The 18,109-nt window shown below is 48.4% G+C and overlaps 2 protein-coding genes across 2 annotated transcripts in view; one reads left to right on the plus strand and one right to left on the minus strand.

Annotated features, from left to right (window-relative positions):
* Positions 1-18,109, minus strand: part of LOC115480967 — a 30,139-nt gene that overhangs the window by 3,042 nt on the left and 8,988 nt on the right. Inside the window, exon 2 of the mRNA XM_030219952.1 lies at positions 3,348-3,565. Coding sequence (XP_030075812.1) covers positions 3,348-3,565 — 218 coding nt within the window. The remainder of the gene's footprint in view (positions 1-3,347; positions 3,566-18,109) is intronic.
* LOC115480736 (histone H4) lies at positions 2,659-3,003 on the plus strand. Its single transcript, XM_030219607.1, has one exon. The coding sequence runs from the start codon at positions 2,692-2,694 to the stop codon at positions 3,001-3,003; it is 312 nt and encodes a 103-aa protein (XP_030075467.1). The 5' UTR covers positions 2,659-2,691.

Consider the following 18,109-nt stretch of genomic DNA (forward strand, 5'->3'; position numbering starts at 1 on the left):
ACACCGTTATTCCCCCTACCTATTCGTTTTCCATCTTTCCTCTTCGTTGCTGCAGTGACCTCGATCTGGTCTAGGACACCATCATTCACCCTCCCAGACGTTTAGGAGGGTAAGAGCAGGACAAGGCCTCTGCTATATTTTCTTCTCCCTTCTCCAATGCGGCTTAGAGCCAAATGTCATGCCTCTGTGCCCCATGGATGGCAGATGGTTAAAAGGATTGCTGCAAAGGTAGTGGCTGGAGAATAGTGTTTTCTTTGCCATGGCTGCAGAATCACGATGGACCGCTGTCACTGGTCATAATTTTCTTGTCTGCTCTGTGGTGGAATATTTGAGCTTCACTCTCATGCCAAGTAGCTTAGGTCATTTATTCTAGACTAGCCGTTAAGCCCGTTAAAACGGGCGAGATTTGTGTTTTGCAAAATATAATAATTCTCACCTCCATCCATCCATCCATGTGCAGCAAACCTCCTCTCTTTCCTGCTCTCGCCCCATGTCCAGCAGCCTGGTCTCTCCCCTGGCCTCACCCCGTTCACCGATCCTCCTCTCTCCCCTGCCCTCCCCCCCATATCCATCAACCCTCCTCTTTCCCTTGGCCTCCCCCACCCCCGTCCACCAACCCTGCCCTCCCCCCATGTCCAGCAACCCTCCTCTCTGCCCTGCTCTCTCCCCATGTCCAGCAACCCTCCGTTCTCCCCCCTGCCCTCCCCCCATGTCCAGCTACCCTCCTCGCTGCCGCTCCCTCCCCCCTCTGTGCCGGGCCCCCTGCACTGACATGACAGCGCCACTCACCTCCATGTGAAAGCGCTGCGATGTTTGTTTCCAGGCTCCAGCGTCAGCATCCGACAGTCCGACTCCATTTCCCTCACTGTTCCGCCCTCTGACGTCATCACGTCTTGACGCGAGGGCGGGACAGAGGAAAGTCTCTACTGCGCATTTGCAGGTGAGTCGGTCACTTGCCATTTATATGTTTGATATTCTGCCATAACTGCTTTGCAGATCAAAGCAGTTCAAAAGTTAAATTAAAAAAATAAGGGTTAAGAAATGAACTACAATATCTGAAAGGAAAGGACGCAGTCACAACAGGAAGGGTTGAGCTAAAAAAAAACATTAGGTACCTGTAACTACTATCATGATCTTGGCTCCAAATTCACATAAGCCAAAAAGAAATAGGTGTGTTTTTAAATAAAGGCATAGATGTGATAAACGATTAATCTACAGAAAGAGGCTTAGGGAGTTGGTTCCATAAAAGCGGTACCAGGAAATAAAACTTGATCTCTATGTAGTATCAAGCCATGCCAATGATGGGGAAGAAAGAATCAAGTGATTTCTCATTTTGACACTGTGGATCACAATATTATGCTAGCACGACTGGCAGAAACAGGTATCAGTGGAAACGTACTTGCCTGGTTCAAATCCTATCTATCAGACAGGCATACTTTGTAGTGTTGTTTGAATATTTTGAATGCTTAAATATCTATTGCTTATGTTGGACTTTTTCTTGCTGTACAACGACCGCCTTGAGTGAATTCCTTCAAAATGGTGGTAAATAGATCAATAAAAATTGGCGGTGTGCAAAATCCAGAGGACCTAAGAGATCAGCTCTCTTGGATTGCCACACCTCCAGTTGCACTGTCCTACCCTTTTTGGCATTATATCTTAAATTGTGGCCTCTTTTCAACTTTGCTTAGATCACTGCTCATTTTCCTCTGCTCCCTGGAGCATCCTTTGTGAGGCAAATTTGATTTGATTGGTATTATCAAATTTTGTACCATGTTTTTCCTGAAAGCAGATCATGGTCTGCTGATACCACACTGAGAATACTGGAAAAATAAATCAGTTTAAAGCAGCAATGGTAGAAACAAACAAAGGATAACAATATTTATTTATTTATTAGGATTTATTTACCTCCTTGTTGAAGGAGTTCACTCAAGGCAGTGTACAGTAAGAATAAATCAAACAAACAATTTACAGCAGTAAAAATATTTGAAAACAATACAAAGTGTGGCATGGTATACTAGCAATGTCAACACAATATTAATACAACATTATAACTGGTAGTGAAGGGTAAGGCAAAATTGTAACATATAGTTGGGTAAGAAAGCAGGAAGAATTAGAAAGCAGGGTGACTGATTTGAGGAAAGCTGCACATGGAGTGGATAAACATGTCCCCCTGCAGTATGTGCAGCCCTAATCACTCCTTGTGTGTGTGTGTTTGTGAGTGAGTGAGACTAACAAGTTACTTACTTCTTCCATTAAAGGCCTGCTTCCTGAAGTAGAGATAGCAACAGAAAGTAGTAAAAGAAGTTTTCGGGTGGAATGAGGGGAGACTGAGCTGGGCAGGTTAATTGGTACTTTAGGTCCTCACTCGTCCTTATATTCTATGTAAATGTCCTTTACAGCGTTTCGAATGTAGCAACATTTCATGTGTACGGTGTATAAGAGAGCGCATAGGGTCAGTTCAGTTTATTTCTTTTCTTCTCACATAAAATGGTACTTGGTAAAACAAACTGGAGAAAGAGCACAGAGTAGGAGGCATGAAATGTGGAGGACTGGAGGATTCTGCAGCCTCCCGCCATTAGCACAGTGTTCAGTTCTCCATAAGGTCCGTCTCCCTTCTATATCAATAGCTGCTGTGTGTGTTGCTGCTAGGTTGTTTGTTCTTTCATCAGCGAAGTGATTTGTAAGGTAAAGATGTCTGGTCGTGGTAAAGGCGGAAAAGGTTTGGGCAAAGGGGGCGCCAAGCGGCACAGGAAAGTGCTGCGCGATAATATCCAGGGAATAACAAAGCCCGCTATCCGGCGCCTGGCTCGCCGAGGCGGAGTCAAGCGTATCTCCGGTCTTATCTATGAAGAAACTCGCGGGGTGCTGAAGGTTTTCTTGGAGAATGTTATTCGAGACGCCGTCACCTACACTGAGCACGCCAAGAGAAAGACGGTAACAGCTATGGACGTCGTGTATGCCTTAAAGCGCCAGGGCCGTACTCTGTATGGCTTCGGAGGCTAAAGGACCTGACGCTCGCAACCAACTTAAAAAGGCTCTTTTAAGAGCCACCCATACTTTCAGCAAAAGAGCTGTCATTTCAGGTTTTCGTTTGGGCTCTATGCTAAAGAATTTTTGAACATGGAAAACGGGAGGGAGGGGGGGGCATAGGTTTTCATGTTTTGCCCTTTTTAGAGAAGATGTATGGTCAAGTCGTGCTAATTTTAGGCCAGCCTGACTCATACAGCAAAAAGTGGCAATTTTAGCTCTTAAAAGTGGAGTAAGTGGGTGGTTCTGAAAAGAGCCTTTGGGTTTTCTGTATGTGTGCAGCTGTAGACTAATTCCGCCCTTAGTTGGAGCTCGTGTACTTGGTGACGGCTTTGGTACCCTCGGACACGGCGTGCTTGGCCAGCTCACCGGGCAGCAGCAGACGCACTGCGGTCTGGATTTCCCTGGAAGTGATGGTAGAGCGCTTGTTATAGTGAGTGAGGCGAAAGGCTTCTCCAGCGATGCGCTCGAAGATGTCATTCACGAAGGAATTCATGATGTTCATGGCTTTGGAGGAAATGCCGGTGTCGGGATGAACCTGCTTCAGCACTTTATACACGTAGATAGCGTAGCTCTCCTTCCTGCTTCTCTTGCGTTTTTTGCCGTCCTTTTTCTAGGTCTTGCTCACGGCTTTCTTAGAGCCCTTCTTGGGCGCGGGAGCAGATTTGGCTGGTTCAGGCATGGTAACAAGCTCAACAACAACCGCTCCTAGATAGACACTGTCACTAACTCGCAAACTGTCGTGAAAGCTTTCGAATGGCACTTTATAGGCCACCCCATGCAAATTACTAGAGCTGAGCCTCTCTCCTTGCTATTCGCTATAGGCTACTGGCACGTCATCAGACTGCATGGCAGCCCTCGGATTGGCCTATTTGGCAGTCTATTATGATAATATCTGGGATTGGGAGGTTTCAGGTTGTTAACCAATCAAGAAAGTCTCTCCAAAGCAGTTGGGGAGTATAAAAGCGGCCGATCGCATCATGGCGCTTCACACAGGTGTTGCCTGTTTAGTATATAAACTGTTTTCAAAATGTCTGGACGTGGTAAGTAAGGAGGCAAAGTGCGGGCTAAAGCTAAGATTCGCTCGTCCCGGGTGGAGTTGCAACAGTTCCCTGTGGGACGTGTGCACAGGCTATTGCGCAAGGGGAATTACGCTGAGCGGGTGGGTGCTGGTGCCCCAGTCTATCTGGCTGCGGTGCTCGAATATCTGACCGCCGAGATCCTGGAGTTAGCTGGCGTGATAACAAGAAGACCCGCATCATCCCCAGGCACTTACAGCTGGCCATCCGTAACGACGAAGAGCTGAACAAACTGCTGGGGAGAGTCACCATTGCCCAGGGTGGCGTTCTGCCTAACATCCAGGCGGTGCTACTGCCTAAGAAAACCGAGAAACAACAAAGAGAGTCCAATTCTCCCGTAAAAAACAACAGAAAAAACAAAAGAAAACCGAGAGCCACAAGGTGGCCAAGAGCAAATAAAGCTGTCCCGCTGACAGGACGAAAACCAGAAACCCAAAGGCTCTTTTCAGAGCCACCCACTCTATCTTGTAAAGAGCCAGAGCAAGTTTGCTGCAGGAGCTTCATCTTTTTTAAAAGCTGAATTCTTCTATTGTGTTTCCCCTAGGTTAGGTATTTCCTCCTTAGAGCTATTCTATGGTAAATAGCCCCAACTAGTATTGAGCACTTAGCTTTAAGGCATGGTGAAGATAGCTAAACAAATAGGGGGAAAAGAAGTGACATAATAGCCAAAGGAAAGCTGAATGATTTTTGAACACACCGAGTTGAAACTCAGCTATGCCAACAGTTTTCAGACATCCAGTGATGACAGAAAATTTGAATTACTACTACTACTACTTATTACTTCTATAGCACTATATAAGGCCACAACAGCTTTTGCAAAGGCAATCACCTAGGGCAGCAGCTTCTTAGGGGAGGCAAAAACAGCTCCCTATCAGTTTCGCATACAGTTCAAATTCCTCTTATTGAGCAGGCCTGTGATCTCTGACAGCATAAGGTGCAGCTACTGTGGTAGGGAGGGAGGCAGGCATGAGTGTAAATACAGCTTTGATTTGATTTTCTTTTTTAATTTTGGGATCAAAGCTTTTTTACCATTTGGGGCAATAAACAGTCTCGATCCAGGCCTGCAGTAAACAGGCCATTATTTTTTTTCACCCTGGTTTACTGTGGTTCCCTATCCACATGTCAATCTCTAGCCTCCTCAGCTAATGCTCCCACTTCCCCTTGCAGCCCATTGGTCAGAAAATCCTTAGCCAGCCAATAAACTACACAGGAGACAGGACCAGTAGCTTAGGTGACAGCACTGGCCAAATATTCATTACCCAGCCACTAGACCACAGGGGAAAGTTTTCCATGGGCAGTGTGATCATCTAGCCACACAGCTGACCTAATGTCACCTTGAGGTTGCTGAGCCTGACCCAGCCTTCTAAAAGCAGGAAAGCTTGAGGAGACTGTCCCTTACACCACTGACAGCTACTGTAAATATTGTGCACTCTCACTCGTCCCGCCTCAGTTTTTACTTGTCCGTGTTGCTGACAAGACCCGTTACGCCTTTAGGTCACCGCACAAGCTGTTTTTCTCTAATAGATTTCATTTCAATTTCTATCATTCTTTCACATTTCTTTTAGTACTTCTCACTCAGTACGGAATTTAATTTTGCTTCTTTAATTTTCCTGGTGTCAAAACCAGTCTTTAAAGACAGTGTGGACTGTAATCGCAAGATTTCGATTACAGACCCGCATTCACAATATGTTCGTTGCTTAGGAGAGAGGCAACATTCTTTTGACAACTGTCCAGACTGTAAAAAGATGTAATCAAAATCGATTGAGTTAGGAGCATTAAAGTTTGTTTCATTCTAAACTTAAAGAGACAGGGCTTGGGTTCTCCCCAGAAGTATCGATGTTTATGCTTAATAAGCTGCGGCCCACAATAGAACAAAAGGTTTATTGCTTCTAACCAATAAATTTGTATTTTTTCTCCTCTGATCTTTGCGAAACTCCTGTGTGGTGCTGCCAAGGAAGAGTGTGCACTGTGCGAACCCTGACATGTGTGATGTCTGCCTACATTAGCAGTGCAGGACTCCACATCTGATGTACATACAACAGGGGCGTAGTTACCATGGGGCCACAGGGGCCTGGGCTCCCATAGATTTGGCCCTTGACCCCCCCTGCCGACAACCCTCTCATTCCCCCTCCCACCATCGCCGTCCGCTACCTTTGCTGGCAGAGGACCCCGCCAGCTGAAGTCTTCTTCCTTCGTTTGGTTGCTGAATCTGAAGTCCTGCACGTGCAACGTGCAGGATGTCAGACTCACAGAAACAGAACGAAGCCTTGTAGGGCTTCATTCTGTTTCTGTGAGTCTGACGTGCAAGACGTCAGACTCAGAAACCAAATGAAAGAAGAAGACTTCGGCTGGTGGGGGTTGTGGTCCCCCGCCAGCAAAGGTAGGCGACGGCGGGGGGGGGGGGGGGGGAATCGAGAGGGTCCAGCGGAGGGGGGGGGGTCAAAGTTGGTGGTGGTGGTGTTGGCGTCAGCCGGGGGTGTCGGCAAAGGCAGGGGAGGCTAGAATGTGCCCCTTCACCCCGGGCTCTGGACCCCCCTCCCGCTGAAGTCTGGCTACACCCCTGACATAGATCATCTGTTATTCACCTGAATTACACCCCAGTGCTGACATCGACCACAGTAAGACAACAGAAGTAGTATCTGTCGGCATTGGGCAGGAGTGAGGTAAGTTTGTCTTTTTGTTCTTCATCAGGCACTAACCCAACCCATTTTCAGAACAGAAAGGTTTCCCGACGTCGGGTCAAACGTCGGCATTTTCAATTACTTCACATAGTTCTCCCTCTCTTAGTCCTTTACCTTCTCGCTGTCAGCATCAAAGTCAAGCCCCTTCACGATGCCGACTTAGACTCAGCAGAAGTTCCCCACACCACAGACACCATTGATCGTGTCGAGGCAGGTCATCAGGATCAAAGGAGACAGCACAGCACAGTACAGCAATAGATCCACTTTCATCGTGAGCATTGGATCTGACTCTGTGGGTGCTTGAGCACCCCCAATATTGAGAAAATTCCTTGTATGTGTCCATGGAGGGGTTATTTCCATTGGGCTTAGCACCCCCAATAATTTTGAAAAGTTGGCTCCTTTGATCGGGAGTATTGCAACTACTACACAGTACAGCAACAGATCCACTTTCATTGGGAGTATTGCAACTACTGACACATTTTTTACATCAAAAAGCATAGATTTCCTGCTCAACACTCTAACTAAACAACTGCTGAGGAACAATTGACTCACTGACCTCAGCAAGTTTTACCAACATCTAATACTACCAGTCCTCATTCGAGGAAGAGTACTTGGTCTGTTTACACTCATTCTTCTCGGGAGCTGGAAGTTCCATCCAAACATGTTCCTACACATCATACCCGTTGTGCATCTCCAGTCTCACAAATATCATCGAAAAAGAAGTCTTGCACACAACCTCCTTGGGAATCTTCTTCTGAACAGCAGAAAGAACATTCTCCTCAGGAGGATTCTTCCTACCTAAAATTTTTACTGAATCTGACTCAAGCTTTGGAATTACCATTGCCATCGCATTCTGATTCAACCAATGCAACCAAGCATTCAATTCTAAAATAAATTAAAACCCATGAAGGAAGCTGTCCTGTTTCCTATTGATATAATACTTTAAGATCAACAGATACAGATTTGAGCAACCCCATATTCGATACGTCCAATGAAGCAAAATTTAGATTACAAATATCAGGTTCAGGAAATTCTGGGCCATGGACAGCAGCAGCTGCCTTGCCCTTCAGTAGTGGATAAATCCGCTGTGTGAAAACACAGAACTTGTAAAGAAAGTACTTCACATCCACCAACCAAGGATCTTAAAGCTGTGGACATTTTTCAACGAAAAGCTTTCCAAAATGCTGTTTTGCAAACCAGGATAGCTATTCACAACTACCGCCATATACGATATATTTACACGGTGATGGATGACCTTTTTAGATTGGAAGATAGCTTAACTAGGAAAAAGATTGACATCCTGCACTCAATCTTAGAGAAACTAGATGAGAACATATGATCAGAGCAGCCTATGATAGTTTTGACACTGCTGTTTGTGGGTCGGCTATAACTCTAGCTGCTTGGAGAAATGCCTGGTTATGGGTATCAGCGCTCAATGAAGACATCTTTGAGAAAGTGGCAGATGTTCCACGCCAAGGTGACAAACCTTTTGGTAATAAGGTTGCTGCACTGTTTGAGGGCATCAAAGAAGAATGTACCACATTAGATACGTTGGAGGAGGACAGGGCAAAAACCTCTAAGTCCTCATTGGTGTCTGTCTTACTATACTTCCAAGGCAAGATGTCACAATAAGAAGTCCTATCCTCACAATAGGTATAATTACCAAAGCAAGGAAAATAGGCAATGGCAACCATACTCTACCAAGGGTTTGAGAGATAGAAAATCTCAAAAGCCTACGAATACTCAACCAGTGAACCCAAACTGACTTTTTGACATATTCCGTCACAATCCAGTCAGAGGGTGATTGACTCACTTTTACAATGCTTGTCAGACTATTAAAGCAGATGCTTGGGTTCTGAAGGTCCTAAGGGATGATTACAAACTAAAGTTTCTTCATATTTCTCCACAGAGAAGCCCATCAGCATCGACCATGCCTGTTCCTCATTTAGATTTCTTACAAAACTGGAGGTCAGCAGGTTGTTCAGCAGGTCAAGCTGTAGAGATACTTCCACCGCTGCAAAGAGGCTCTGGTTTCTACTCAGGATATTTTTAATACCAAAAAGGATGGAGAGATATCAAGCCACTTTAGATCTCAGTGGGCTCAACACATTTCTCACCAAGGAATGTTTCCATATGACTGTGCTAGCAACCACAATTGCCCTTCTTCAATAAAACATCTGGTTGACAACCCTGGACCTTCAGGACGAATGTCAGCATATGCCCATCCATCCATCCATCATGGAGACAGTACTTCAGTTCACCCTGAATGGAACTCATTATCAGTACAAGGTGCTACCATTTGGTCTCAGCTCAGCTCCTCACGTATTCAGCAAATGTGTAGTGACAGTAATACCATATCTTCATCGTCAGGGCTTCATCATTTCTCTTCCTTGGACAACTGGATTCTGGTGGGTTCCACACCAAAAATTGTACTGCAAGGTTTGCAATGAGCAACCAATCTCCTAAAATCCCTTGGTCGCTATTGAGAAAGTACCTGACCTCGCTGCAGGCCCTTAAGAAACTGCGACCAGAAAGAAGAGTGAATGTGGTCACTGGCTAGCTGGCAGGAGTATTCATGTAGAGCAGCACATGTTCAGATGCCGCAGTGGCCTATGCGCTGCCTATCAGGACCTTCAAAAGCACAAAGGTTCAACCCCTAATGAGTCTTGATTATTTCAATACTTCAGTTTGATGTACTTGATGCTGTCTAAGGTTCTCTTGATTTTTTTCCCCCTCCAGCAGACTGGGAACTGCAGGTCAAGTTAACATTTATTTATTTAAAAAATTTTATTCCGCTTCATCCATCATTCTCAGTGGATTACAAAAAAATCCCCCAGCAGCTCTTTTTGCCTTTGGCCAAGTCATTGCCTTCTCTGGAGGCATGGACGGTTCAATGGCAAACCACTCCTGCATCATGTCAAGATAACCTCAAGGATGGGAAAAAGGGGAGTTTCTCATGTGGTCACCAGGAGTCAACACTGACTCAAGGGCAAACCTGGATCTGAAGCTATCTTTGAATATACTTGCTAAGCTACCTACTATGCCGATATCATATTAAAGCCTGGTTATCTTGGACTAGTCAAGACCACCTTAATCTTTGATATACGAGTAATTAGTTATATTACAGCCACATACATCTGCTAGGAAAAATAGCTTGTTAGGCTTCATTAGCCACAAAGAACTGTAGAAAGCAGAAGAAATGATACAAAGGAATCTCTTGTACAACCTGTTCCATCTAAGCAACTCGGCAGTCTATATATAAATAAAAAAGCATATCTATACCATGACATACAGTATCACCAAAATATGAAATGACTTATATATAACACCAAAAGAGTAAAAAAACAAATACAAAAAAATCTAATAAGACCAAATAATTATAGAACATGTATGTAGTATACATATGGAAAATTCTCATGTATACTAAATGTTTACTTTTTATATTTTTAATCTTATATGTGGTATAGATTTGTCTTTTATTTCTTTTGTGGAAGAGTTCTGGCACTCATTCTTTTAGGGGAGGGGTGTTGTTTGTTTTATTAAATAAATAGAATGCTTTTAGCTCATTTCAATGTGATCCATCATCACAAAGATACTGCATTACAGGAGACAGTAAAAATGCACCCCAGACACTTCAAACATTTCCCCACAAAATAAAGTCTGTAACTAAAACACAATAGTGTAGAAAAGGCTTTTCTGGCCTTAAGATGAGAAGTGCTGTCCCTGGGGATGTCCTTTTTGCTGTCATATCCTTGTAAATGTATGATAAAATAAGCAAAATATGTATATTTTCTGCAAGAGCAGCTGAGAGGCTTTCTGGACTTAGAGAAGACCACAACTGGAGATATATAGTTAGTACTCAAGAAATTATGGTCATAAGATAGGGGGGGGGGGGGGGGGGTTAATTCATTCTAAGGCCATGTCCTGTTATTTAAGTCACTTATGGTCTCCTTATCAGTTTGTTACTCTTCCTTCTTTTTTTGTGGTTTAAAAGCATGTTTTTTTTTAATTATTATTTCTGGAGATATTTTCTCTTTATCTTTTATGTTTTGCTTTAGCAACTGTTAACCTGTACATTGTTTTCTAAAAATTCATTTTAAAAATGCATCCCAGAGCTGTAATAATTCAATGTTAACTTTTAATAGGTTCAATAATTATAGAACATGTATGTAGCATACATATGGAAAATTCTCATGTATACCAAATGTTTACTTTTTATATTTTTGATCTTATATGTGTCATTTTCATATTTTGGTATAGATTTGTATTTTATTTCTTTTGTGGAAGAGAGTTCTTGCACTCATTCTTTTGGGGGGAGGGGTGTTGTTTGTTTTATTAAATAAATGAGAGGCCCGAGAGCTGGTCTCGAAGGGCCCAGTTAAACGTGGGCTGTGCCCATTCGAGCCAGCTCTAGGGCATGCTGGGAAGGAGTGGGGCATGCAGGAGAGCAGCCAGCTCGGATTGGACGAGTTAAAAGATGCAGTCGGGTCTTGGAGCAGGGCTGGCTGCTGATTGGTAGGAAGAGGGGAAGGGGCAGGTGCTGGGCGAGGAAATAAAGGGAGGAGCGAGGCGTCGGATACCAGGGTGCTGGTGATCCGCGGAGGCTGTTTTCTGGCGGTTTTTTCAGGGCCCAGGTTTTCCAGCATGGCGGACGGAAGGGAGTCCGGAGAAGAACTGGGTGGAGCGGAGGTGTCCTTCTGCGCCAGTGATTCTATCGGGAGGAGTCCGGAGGAAGTGAGTTTGGGGGTGGGGGGAAGGAGGGGGAGCCTGCAGGCCAACGTAGATCGAAGGAGTTTGCTCGAACAGCCATAGCTGCTGATGCAGCTGTGGCAGGCAAAAAGAGGCAGAAGAAAACTCGACATCTTAGTGCAGGCAAGTCTGGGGGTGCTCAGGGGCGGGGGTTTGGGCCCGAGAGTGAAGCACAAGGTTGATCAGGAGGTGAGAGAGAGGGGAGCAGGGGCTGGCATCGGTAGGGGGAGAGGCTCTAGTGGGAGAGGGGGAAGGGAGGTGCTGGAGGGCTTGGAGGACTGGGGGAGTCAACAAGCACCGGAGAGGGAGGGGGGCCCGGACTGGTCATGGAGGGTAGCCCCAGTGGGCCGAGCCTTTGTGCGAGTCCTACTATGGGCGGCTTGGGTGAAGCCCCCCCCCTCCGAGCGTAAGTGGGGCTAGGATGGGGTGGGGTCTGTACCCCTGGGGAGCATGGCCTGCGTTTGGGATGCTTTCGTGGGCGGAGCAAGCTGCTGGCCAGTGGGCGGTCCCTTGGGGTGGGGCACCAGGCTGGGCGGAGGGGTGGCCGAGCTCAGGACATCCCGGGGCGGGGGTCCGGGACCCCGGATGGGGCGCACGGTGGGCTGTCCCTGCTGCTCTTCCCAATTTGTCTTTACAGGTGCAAGGAGAGGTCTCTGCGGTTGGAATGCCGGCTCCGAGGCGCCCAGGACAGGAGCCGGACCGGACTGGAGTGACACGAGCGGAACGGCAGGAGACCGGAACAGGAGGATGAGAGAGGCCAGCGGAGCATAATGCGGACGTGGAGCAGGAGACGGGTGCGGCGAGCAGTGGCCCAGCAGCGGCAGATGAGATAGTGCTCCCCAGAGCGGGCCATCTGGAAGTGGTAACAGTGAGTGCGCACGGGGAGAGCGGGGAGGCGTAGGCGCAAGGGGAAGGGAAAAAGGGATAGGTCCTCGTCGTCCGACTCATCATCTACGGCTTCTACATCCTCTTCCTCCACTTCTAGGCCCGAGATGCAAGAGGCAGGGAGAGTCGCGGCTGGGATCCCGGGGGTAGGGGAGAGAGGGCCGCCAGCGCTTGTGGCGTTGTCTGAGTTATGGGAACAGGTCCCGTGAGCGTTGCGGCGGAGAATTCGGCTCCGGAAGTGTACAGACATATTCCAGTTGTTAGAGGGTAGGAAGCCTAGGCGAGGTAAAAAGCGAGGTAAAAAAGTAGAGGCCGAGAAGGAGCGTAAGGTAGCAAAAACAATAGTTAATTGGACGCGTGCGTTTTTACGCTTGGCTGGTGTGTGGGGGCAGCGGGACATGAGCCAGTATGGCTTATTACTGGCTTATGCAGATTCCGTTTTAGATGCATTCCAGCGTTTCGGGGGTTGGGCTTGGTTAAACTACGACGAAGCTTTTAGAGATAAGATGGAAGAAAACCGCCACATGACGTGGGGGACGCAGGACAATAACCTATGGCTAATTCACATGGCCCCGCGAGGTGTGGTGGCTGGAGGAGCGGATAGGGGGGTATACAGCAGGCCATGAGTAGTCGGTCCTTTCGAGTTGCGGGGAGAGGCGAGGGGGGCGCCGGCGGGACGGCCGCACTGGCAGACGTCTGCTGGCGGTTCAATAGAGCAGCATGTCTCTTCCCCGATTGCAAATTCAGGCACGCCTGTTCCATGTGTGGGCTTGGGCATGCAGCAGTTAAATGTCCAAAAAAAGGAGTGGGGAGTACAACCCTTGCCAAGTAAGTGGGCGGGACGGGCCCCCACGCCGGTGCAAGTTGTTGCGATGCTGCCATGGCTCCATCGATATCCGGTGAGGTCAGCGGCTCAATTGCTGGAGGATGGTTTTCGGGAGGGGTTTCGGATTCCTTATAGGGGGAGGGTGGAGCCCAATTGGGTGCAGAATTCGGCGTCGGTCGCGAAATTGAGGGAGGTGGTGCGGCAAAAACTGGATGAGGAGCGGAGTTTAGGGAGGATTGCGGGGCTGTTTCAGAACCCCCCCATTTTCCCAATTCATGTTTCCCCGCTAGCAGTGATCCCTATGAAAGCGCCTGGGAAGTTTCGCCTCATACATAACCTCTCGTATCCAGAGAGCAAGTCGGTGAACGCGGTGTAAGGAATATGCCGAAAGGAAGAGGGACCCCAGCTACCCACCGGAGAAAAGAGAGCCGGAGGGTAGGAGGGAAGACCCTAGGGATGCTCAGGTTATGCCCAAAAGGGACATAAAGATGGGAAACTACAACTCCCAGAAGGCCACAGGAGAGCTCCGGGGGAGGAGAAGTAGGGTGCAGAACCAAGGAGCTCCAGAAGAGGGCCACCAGGGAAAAGGAAAAGCTGATTCTCCCACCTGGTGGAGGAGGTGGTGGAACCGGTGGCAGGAGAAGGAAAAGCAGCCTAGCAGAGTTAATGAAGAAAAGTGTAATCAGCTGGAAAAGGGGTGGGGGGAGGAGAAAATGGACTGGGCTACTGAAGGAGAGGGGGGGAATGAACCAGAGGGGATGGAGCAAGAGGAGGCTGAGCTGGTCTTAGACGAACCCATGGAGCTCTTGGCTATGGCTCAGCCAGCACTGGAGGTATAGGGGAGAGGCCTGGGTCAAAGCGGGAGGAGGTCAGGAGAATAGAGACTGACCCAGAGGGTGGGACCCAAGGCTTTGAGCCCGCGCAAAGCCTAGCTCCATTGAACTGTGCTGAGAGAAGCCTGGCTGTAATTGGACTGTGTTAGAAACAGCCTGACTTTATTGAGCTGTGCTGAGAGAAGCCTGGCTGTACTTGGACTGTGTTTGAAACAGCCTAGCTCCATTGAACTGTGCTGAGAGAAGCCTGGCTGTAATTGGACTGTGTTAGAAACAGCCTGACTTTATTGAGCGGGGCTGAGAGAAGCCTGGCTGTAATTGGACTGTGTTAGAAACAGCCTGACTTTATTGAGCTGTGCTGAGAGAAGCCTGGCTATACTTGGACTGTGTTTGAAACAGCCTAGCTCCATTGAACTGTGCTGAGAGAAGCCTGGCTGTAATTGGACTGTGTTAGAAACAGCCTGACTTTATTGAGCTGTGCTGAGAGAAGCCTGGCTGTACTTGGACTGTGTTTGAAACAGCCTAGCTCCATTGAACTGTGCTGAGAGAAGCCTGGCTGTAAATGGACTGGGTTTAAAACAGCCGAGGAGCTGTTGAAGAAAAGGGGGCTGGGTTGCAAATCCCAAAAACAGGCCCCAGAAAGAAGAAGAAACACATAAAGAGGAAAACAGAGAGCTCGGTGCTGGAGGTGAGGAGGCTTCACGGACTTAGCCAGTAGGAGCATTGTTTACAAGTGGTGTCAGAAGTGGGATTTTGCTGCGGGACCTGTCGCTAGAGGAGGCCGTGACCCGACTGGACGAGAAGCCCCACGAGAGAAGCCCCACGAGAGAAGCCCCACGAGAGGGCCAACGCTGAGAAATGCGCAGACCCATCTTGGGTTCCGGTAAGCGGGCCTAACTGGGGGAGGGGGGGAGGTGTTAGAGGGATTAGAGAAAGAGTCCAACTTAAGTGAGGTAATCGCACTTGGAGGTGGTTCTCTGTTGTTTTGTCCCTCCCCCAGGTGGCAGTGCCAGTGCCGTGATGGACCCCAAGGAGATCTTCGGGTGGATGACTCTCCAGTTCCAAAAACAGCAGGAGCTGACGGCCAAGATAGTCGAGGACTCTCTGATGGCGGCCCGGGATCAGCAGCAACCAGTACTCAACATGCTACAAGACTTTTTCCAGAGAGGGGCTAATGTTCCCCGTGAGGGGGAAACCGGAGCAAATGGACACGGGCCCGGAGGAAGCGGTGCGGTAGGACATGTCTCCATGAATGCACTTAACTGGGGGAAGTTGTCCGAGCAGGATAATGTGGACGATTTTTTGACAGCATTTGAGAGGGTGGCTGGGGCGGCTGGGTGGCCACAAGAGCAGTGGGCCATGAGATTGGTGCCTTCTCTATCCAGGGAGGCTTTGGCAGCCTTTAGGGATTTGTCTCCGGAAGAGGCTGCCAACTATGGAAGGTTGAAAGAAGCTATCAAGGACAGATATGGACTCAGTACACAAGCTTACAGACGTAAGTTTAGAGCCACCAAATGGGAAAAGGGGACCCCCCCTAAAGCGGTAGCAAATAAGCTAATGGATTTAGTGAAAAAATGGTTGGAGCCCGAGCGACACAACCTGCACGAGGTACTGCAAGAATTAGTAGTGGAGCAATTCCTCCAGGGTCTGCCCGACGAAATTAGGGCCGAATTAATAAAGAGGGGATGTAAGACGGTAGAGGGGGTGACATCGGGTTTGGAATGTTACCTGGAAGCCCAGCAGTGGGGGGGACCAGAGCGGGAGGGAGGCAGGACTCGGGCGTTAGAAAAAGGGGGCCCGAAAGTTTCCCTAATTAAGCCGGAGACCCCCGCAGGGAGTAAAAAGACCGAGTTAGACGCCGGCCCGAGTAGAAAGGCTATTCCTTTTGGGAGCAAGGGGTGTTTTAAGTGTGGTAAGGTAGGCCATTTCAAAAAGGATTGCCAGTGGCGGGAGGGGTGGATCTCTCAGGTAGAAAAAGGAGTTAGGCCCAGGTACCTAACTCAAGTTAAGGTGGAGGGAGTACCCATCACCGCCATGTTAGACTCTGGGGCCGACCAATCCATGATCTCCCGGAGGCTGTGGCAACAGATAAGAAAGAGGAGGGCCCCGGGCAGGGAGACCTATGATGGAGGGGTGTCTATCCAATGTATTCATGGGGCCAGGACCCGTTATGCACTCCAGCGGGTCAACTTACAGGGGCCCACCGGAGAGCTAGAGCTGGCCATGGCCGTTCTACCCAGATTGCCGCATGAGATGATTTAAGGAGGGATTGGCCTCCATTTATAGAGTGTATGGGGGAGAGAAAAGTGTTAGTCACTACCAGGGCCCAGGCTCACCGCGAGGTAGACGAAGAAACAGAGGGAATAGGGGGGGTTTTTCCTTTTCAGGGGGAGGTATTGGGTGAACCGGGCCGGGAAAAAAAAAGGAAAGCCGTGAAAAAAAAGGAGCAGAAGGGTAGAAGGGAGGCTCTTCAGTGCGCACAGAGGGAGAGTTACCTGCCGGTGGCCCCGGAAGAATTGAGGGAGCAGTTTCCCCAATTTCATAGGGAGCAGGCCACGGACCCTACCTTAGAGTATGCCTGGGAAAGGGCGCGCCAGGGAGAAGGCCAGGTAGCTCCGGGGTTCCTGATAGAAGGGAACATCCTATATAGAAGGGTGCCAAATTGGGAGCACTCGGGCGGAGGGAAACAGCTGGTGGTACCCCGAGCTTTTCGTCCGCTGGTGGTAAGGCTGGCCCACGACCATCCTCTGAGCGGACATAAGGGCTCCCAGGCCACCCTGACCCAAATATTGGCGAGGTTTTATTGGCCGGGCATATATGGGGAGGTGGAAAAATACTGCAAGTCCTGCCCCAGATGTCAGAAGGTATCAGACAGATTCCCCCCTAAAGCCCCATTAAAGCCGCTGCCACGGGTAGAGCAACCGGTGAGGAGAATAGCCATGGATATTGTGGGGCCAGTAACAAGGTCACAGAGAGGGTATCTCTATGTGTTAGTAGTTATGGACATGGCCACCAGGTATCCATGGGCCCTGCCCTTAAGGAACATTTCGGCCAAGGGTATTGCCTGGGAACTCATAAAAATTTTTTGTGAGGTAGGTTTTCCCCAAGAAGTTTTGACAGATCAGGGGTCCAACTTTATGTCCCATACCTTAAGACAAGTATGGGAGGCCTTTGGGATAAAACATGTACGTACGGCGGCTTACCATCCCCAAACCAATGGGATGGTGGAACGCTTTAACAGGACCTTAAAGGGGATGCTAAAAAAAGCCTTGGGGGAGGATAGGACCGGGTGGGACCAACTTTACCCTTTGTGCTCTATGCATACCGGGAGAAGGTGCAAGACTCCTTAGGAGTTTCACCGTATGAGTTAATGTTTGGCAGAAGACCCAGGGGTATATTAGATATCGTACAGGAACACTGGGTACCTCCGGAAACCAGCGAGCAGTCCGTGGGCGAATATTTGCAGGATCTAAGGGGCCGATTGGGTAGGATGCAGGAGTATGCCCAGGACCGGCTAGAACAGAGCCAAGAACAACAAAAGGGACATTACGATAGAGGGACTCGGAACAGGGAGTTTGCCGCCGGGGATAGGGTCCTCATCTTAATCTCGGAAGATCCCCATAGGTTCGCCTCTAGATGGAAAGGACCCTGGGTGGTGAAGAGGAGACTCGGTCCCCTCACGTATGAGGTGGCGAATGAGAGGGGTCGGGTCCAGACGTTTCACGTTAATCTTATGAAACCTTGGGTAGCGAGGGTAGGGTTTCAAACGCGGGGGGACGAAAAGGAAGGAGAGGAGTTAGGGCCTCAAATAAGAGAGATTTTCAAACCCTGCGAGCCCGGAGTTAACCCCCGGTTACCCCAGGGGCAGCAAAAAGAGATAGGAAGGCTCTTAGAGCGCTTTAAAGATGTTTTGACAGCATTCCCGGGGAGTACCCACCTAGTAGAGCATGACATTGTAACTGAACGGGGTAAGATAGTAAGGCAAAGGCCCTATAGACTCTCACCAATGAAAAGGAGGGAAGTCATTAA

The sequence above is a fragment of the Microcaecilia unicolor genome, chromosome 11, assembly GCF_901765095.1.
Source record: "Microcaecilia unicolor chromosome 11, aMicUni1.1, whole genome shotgun sequence".
In the NCBI taxonomy this organism is placed as follows: Eukaryota; Metazoa; Chordata; class Amphibia; order Gymnophiona; family Siphonopidae; genus Microcaecilia; species Microcaecilia unicolor.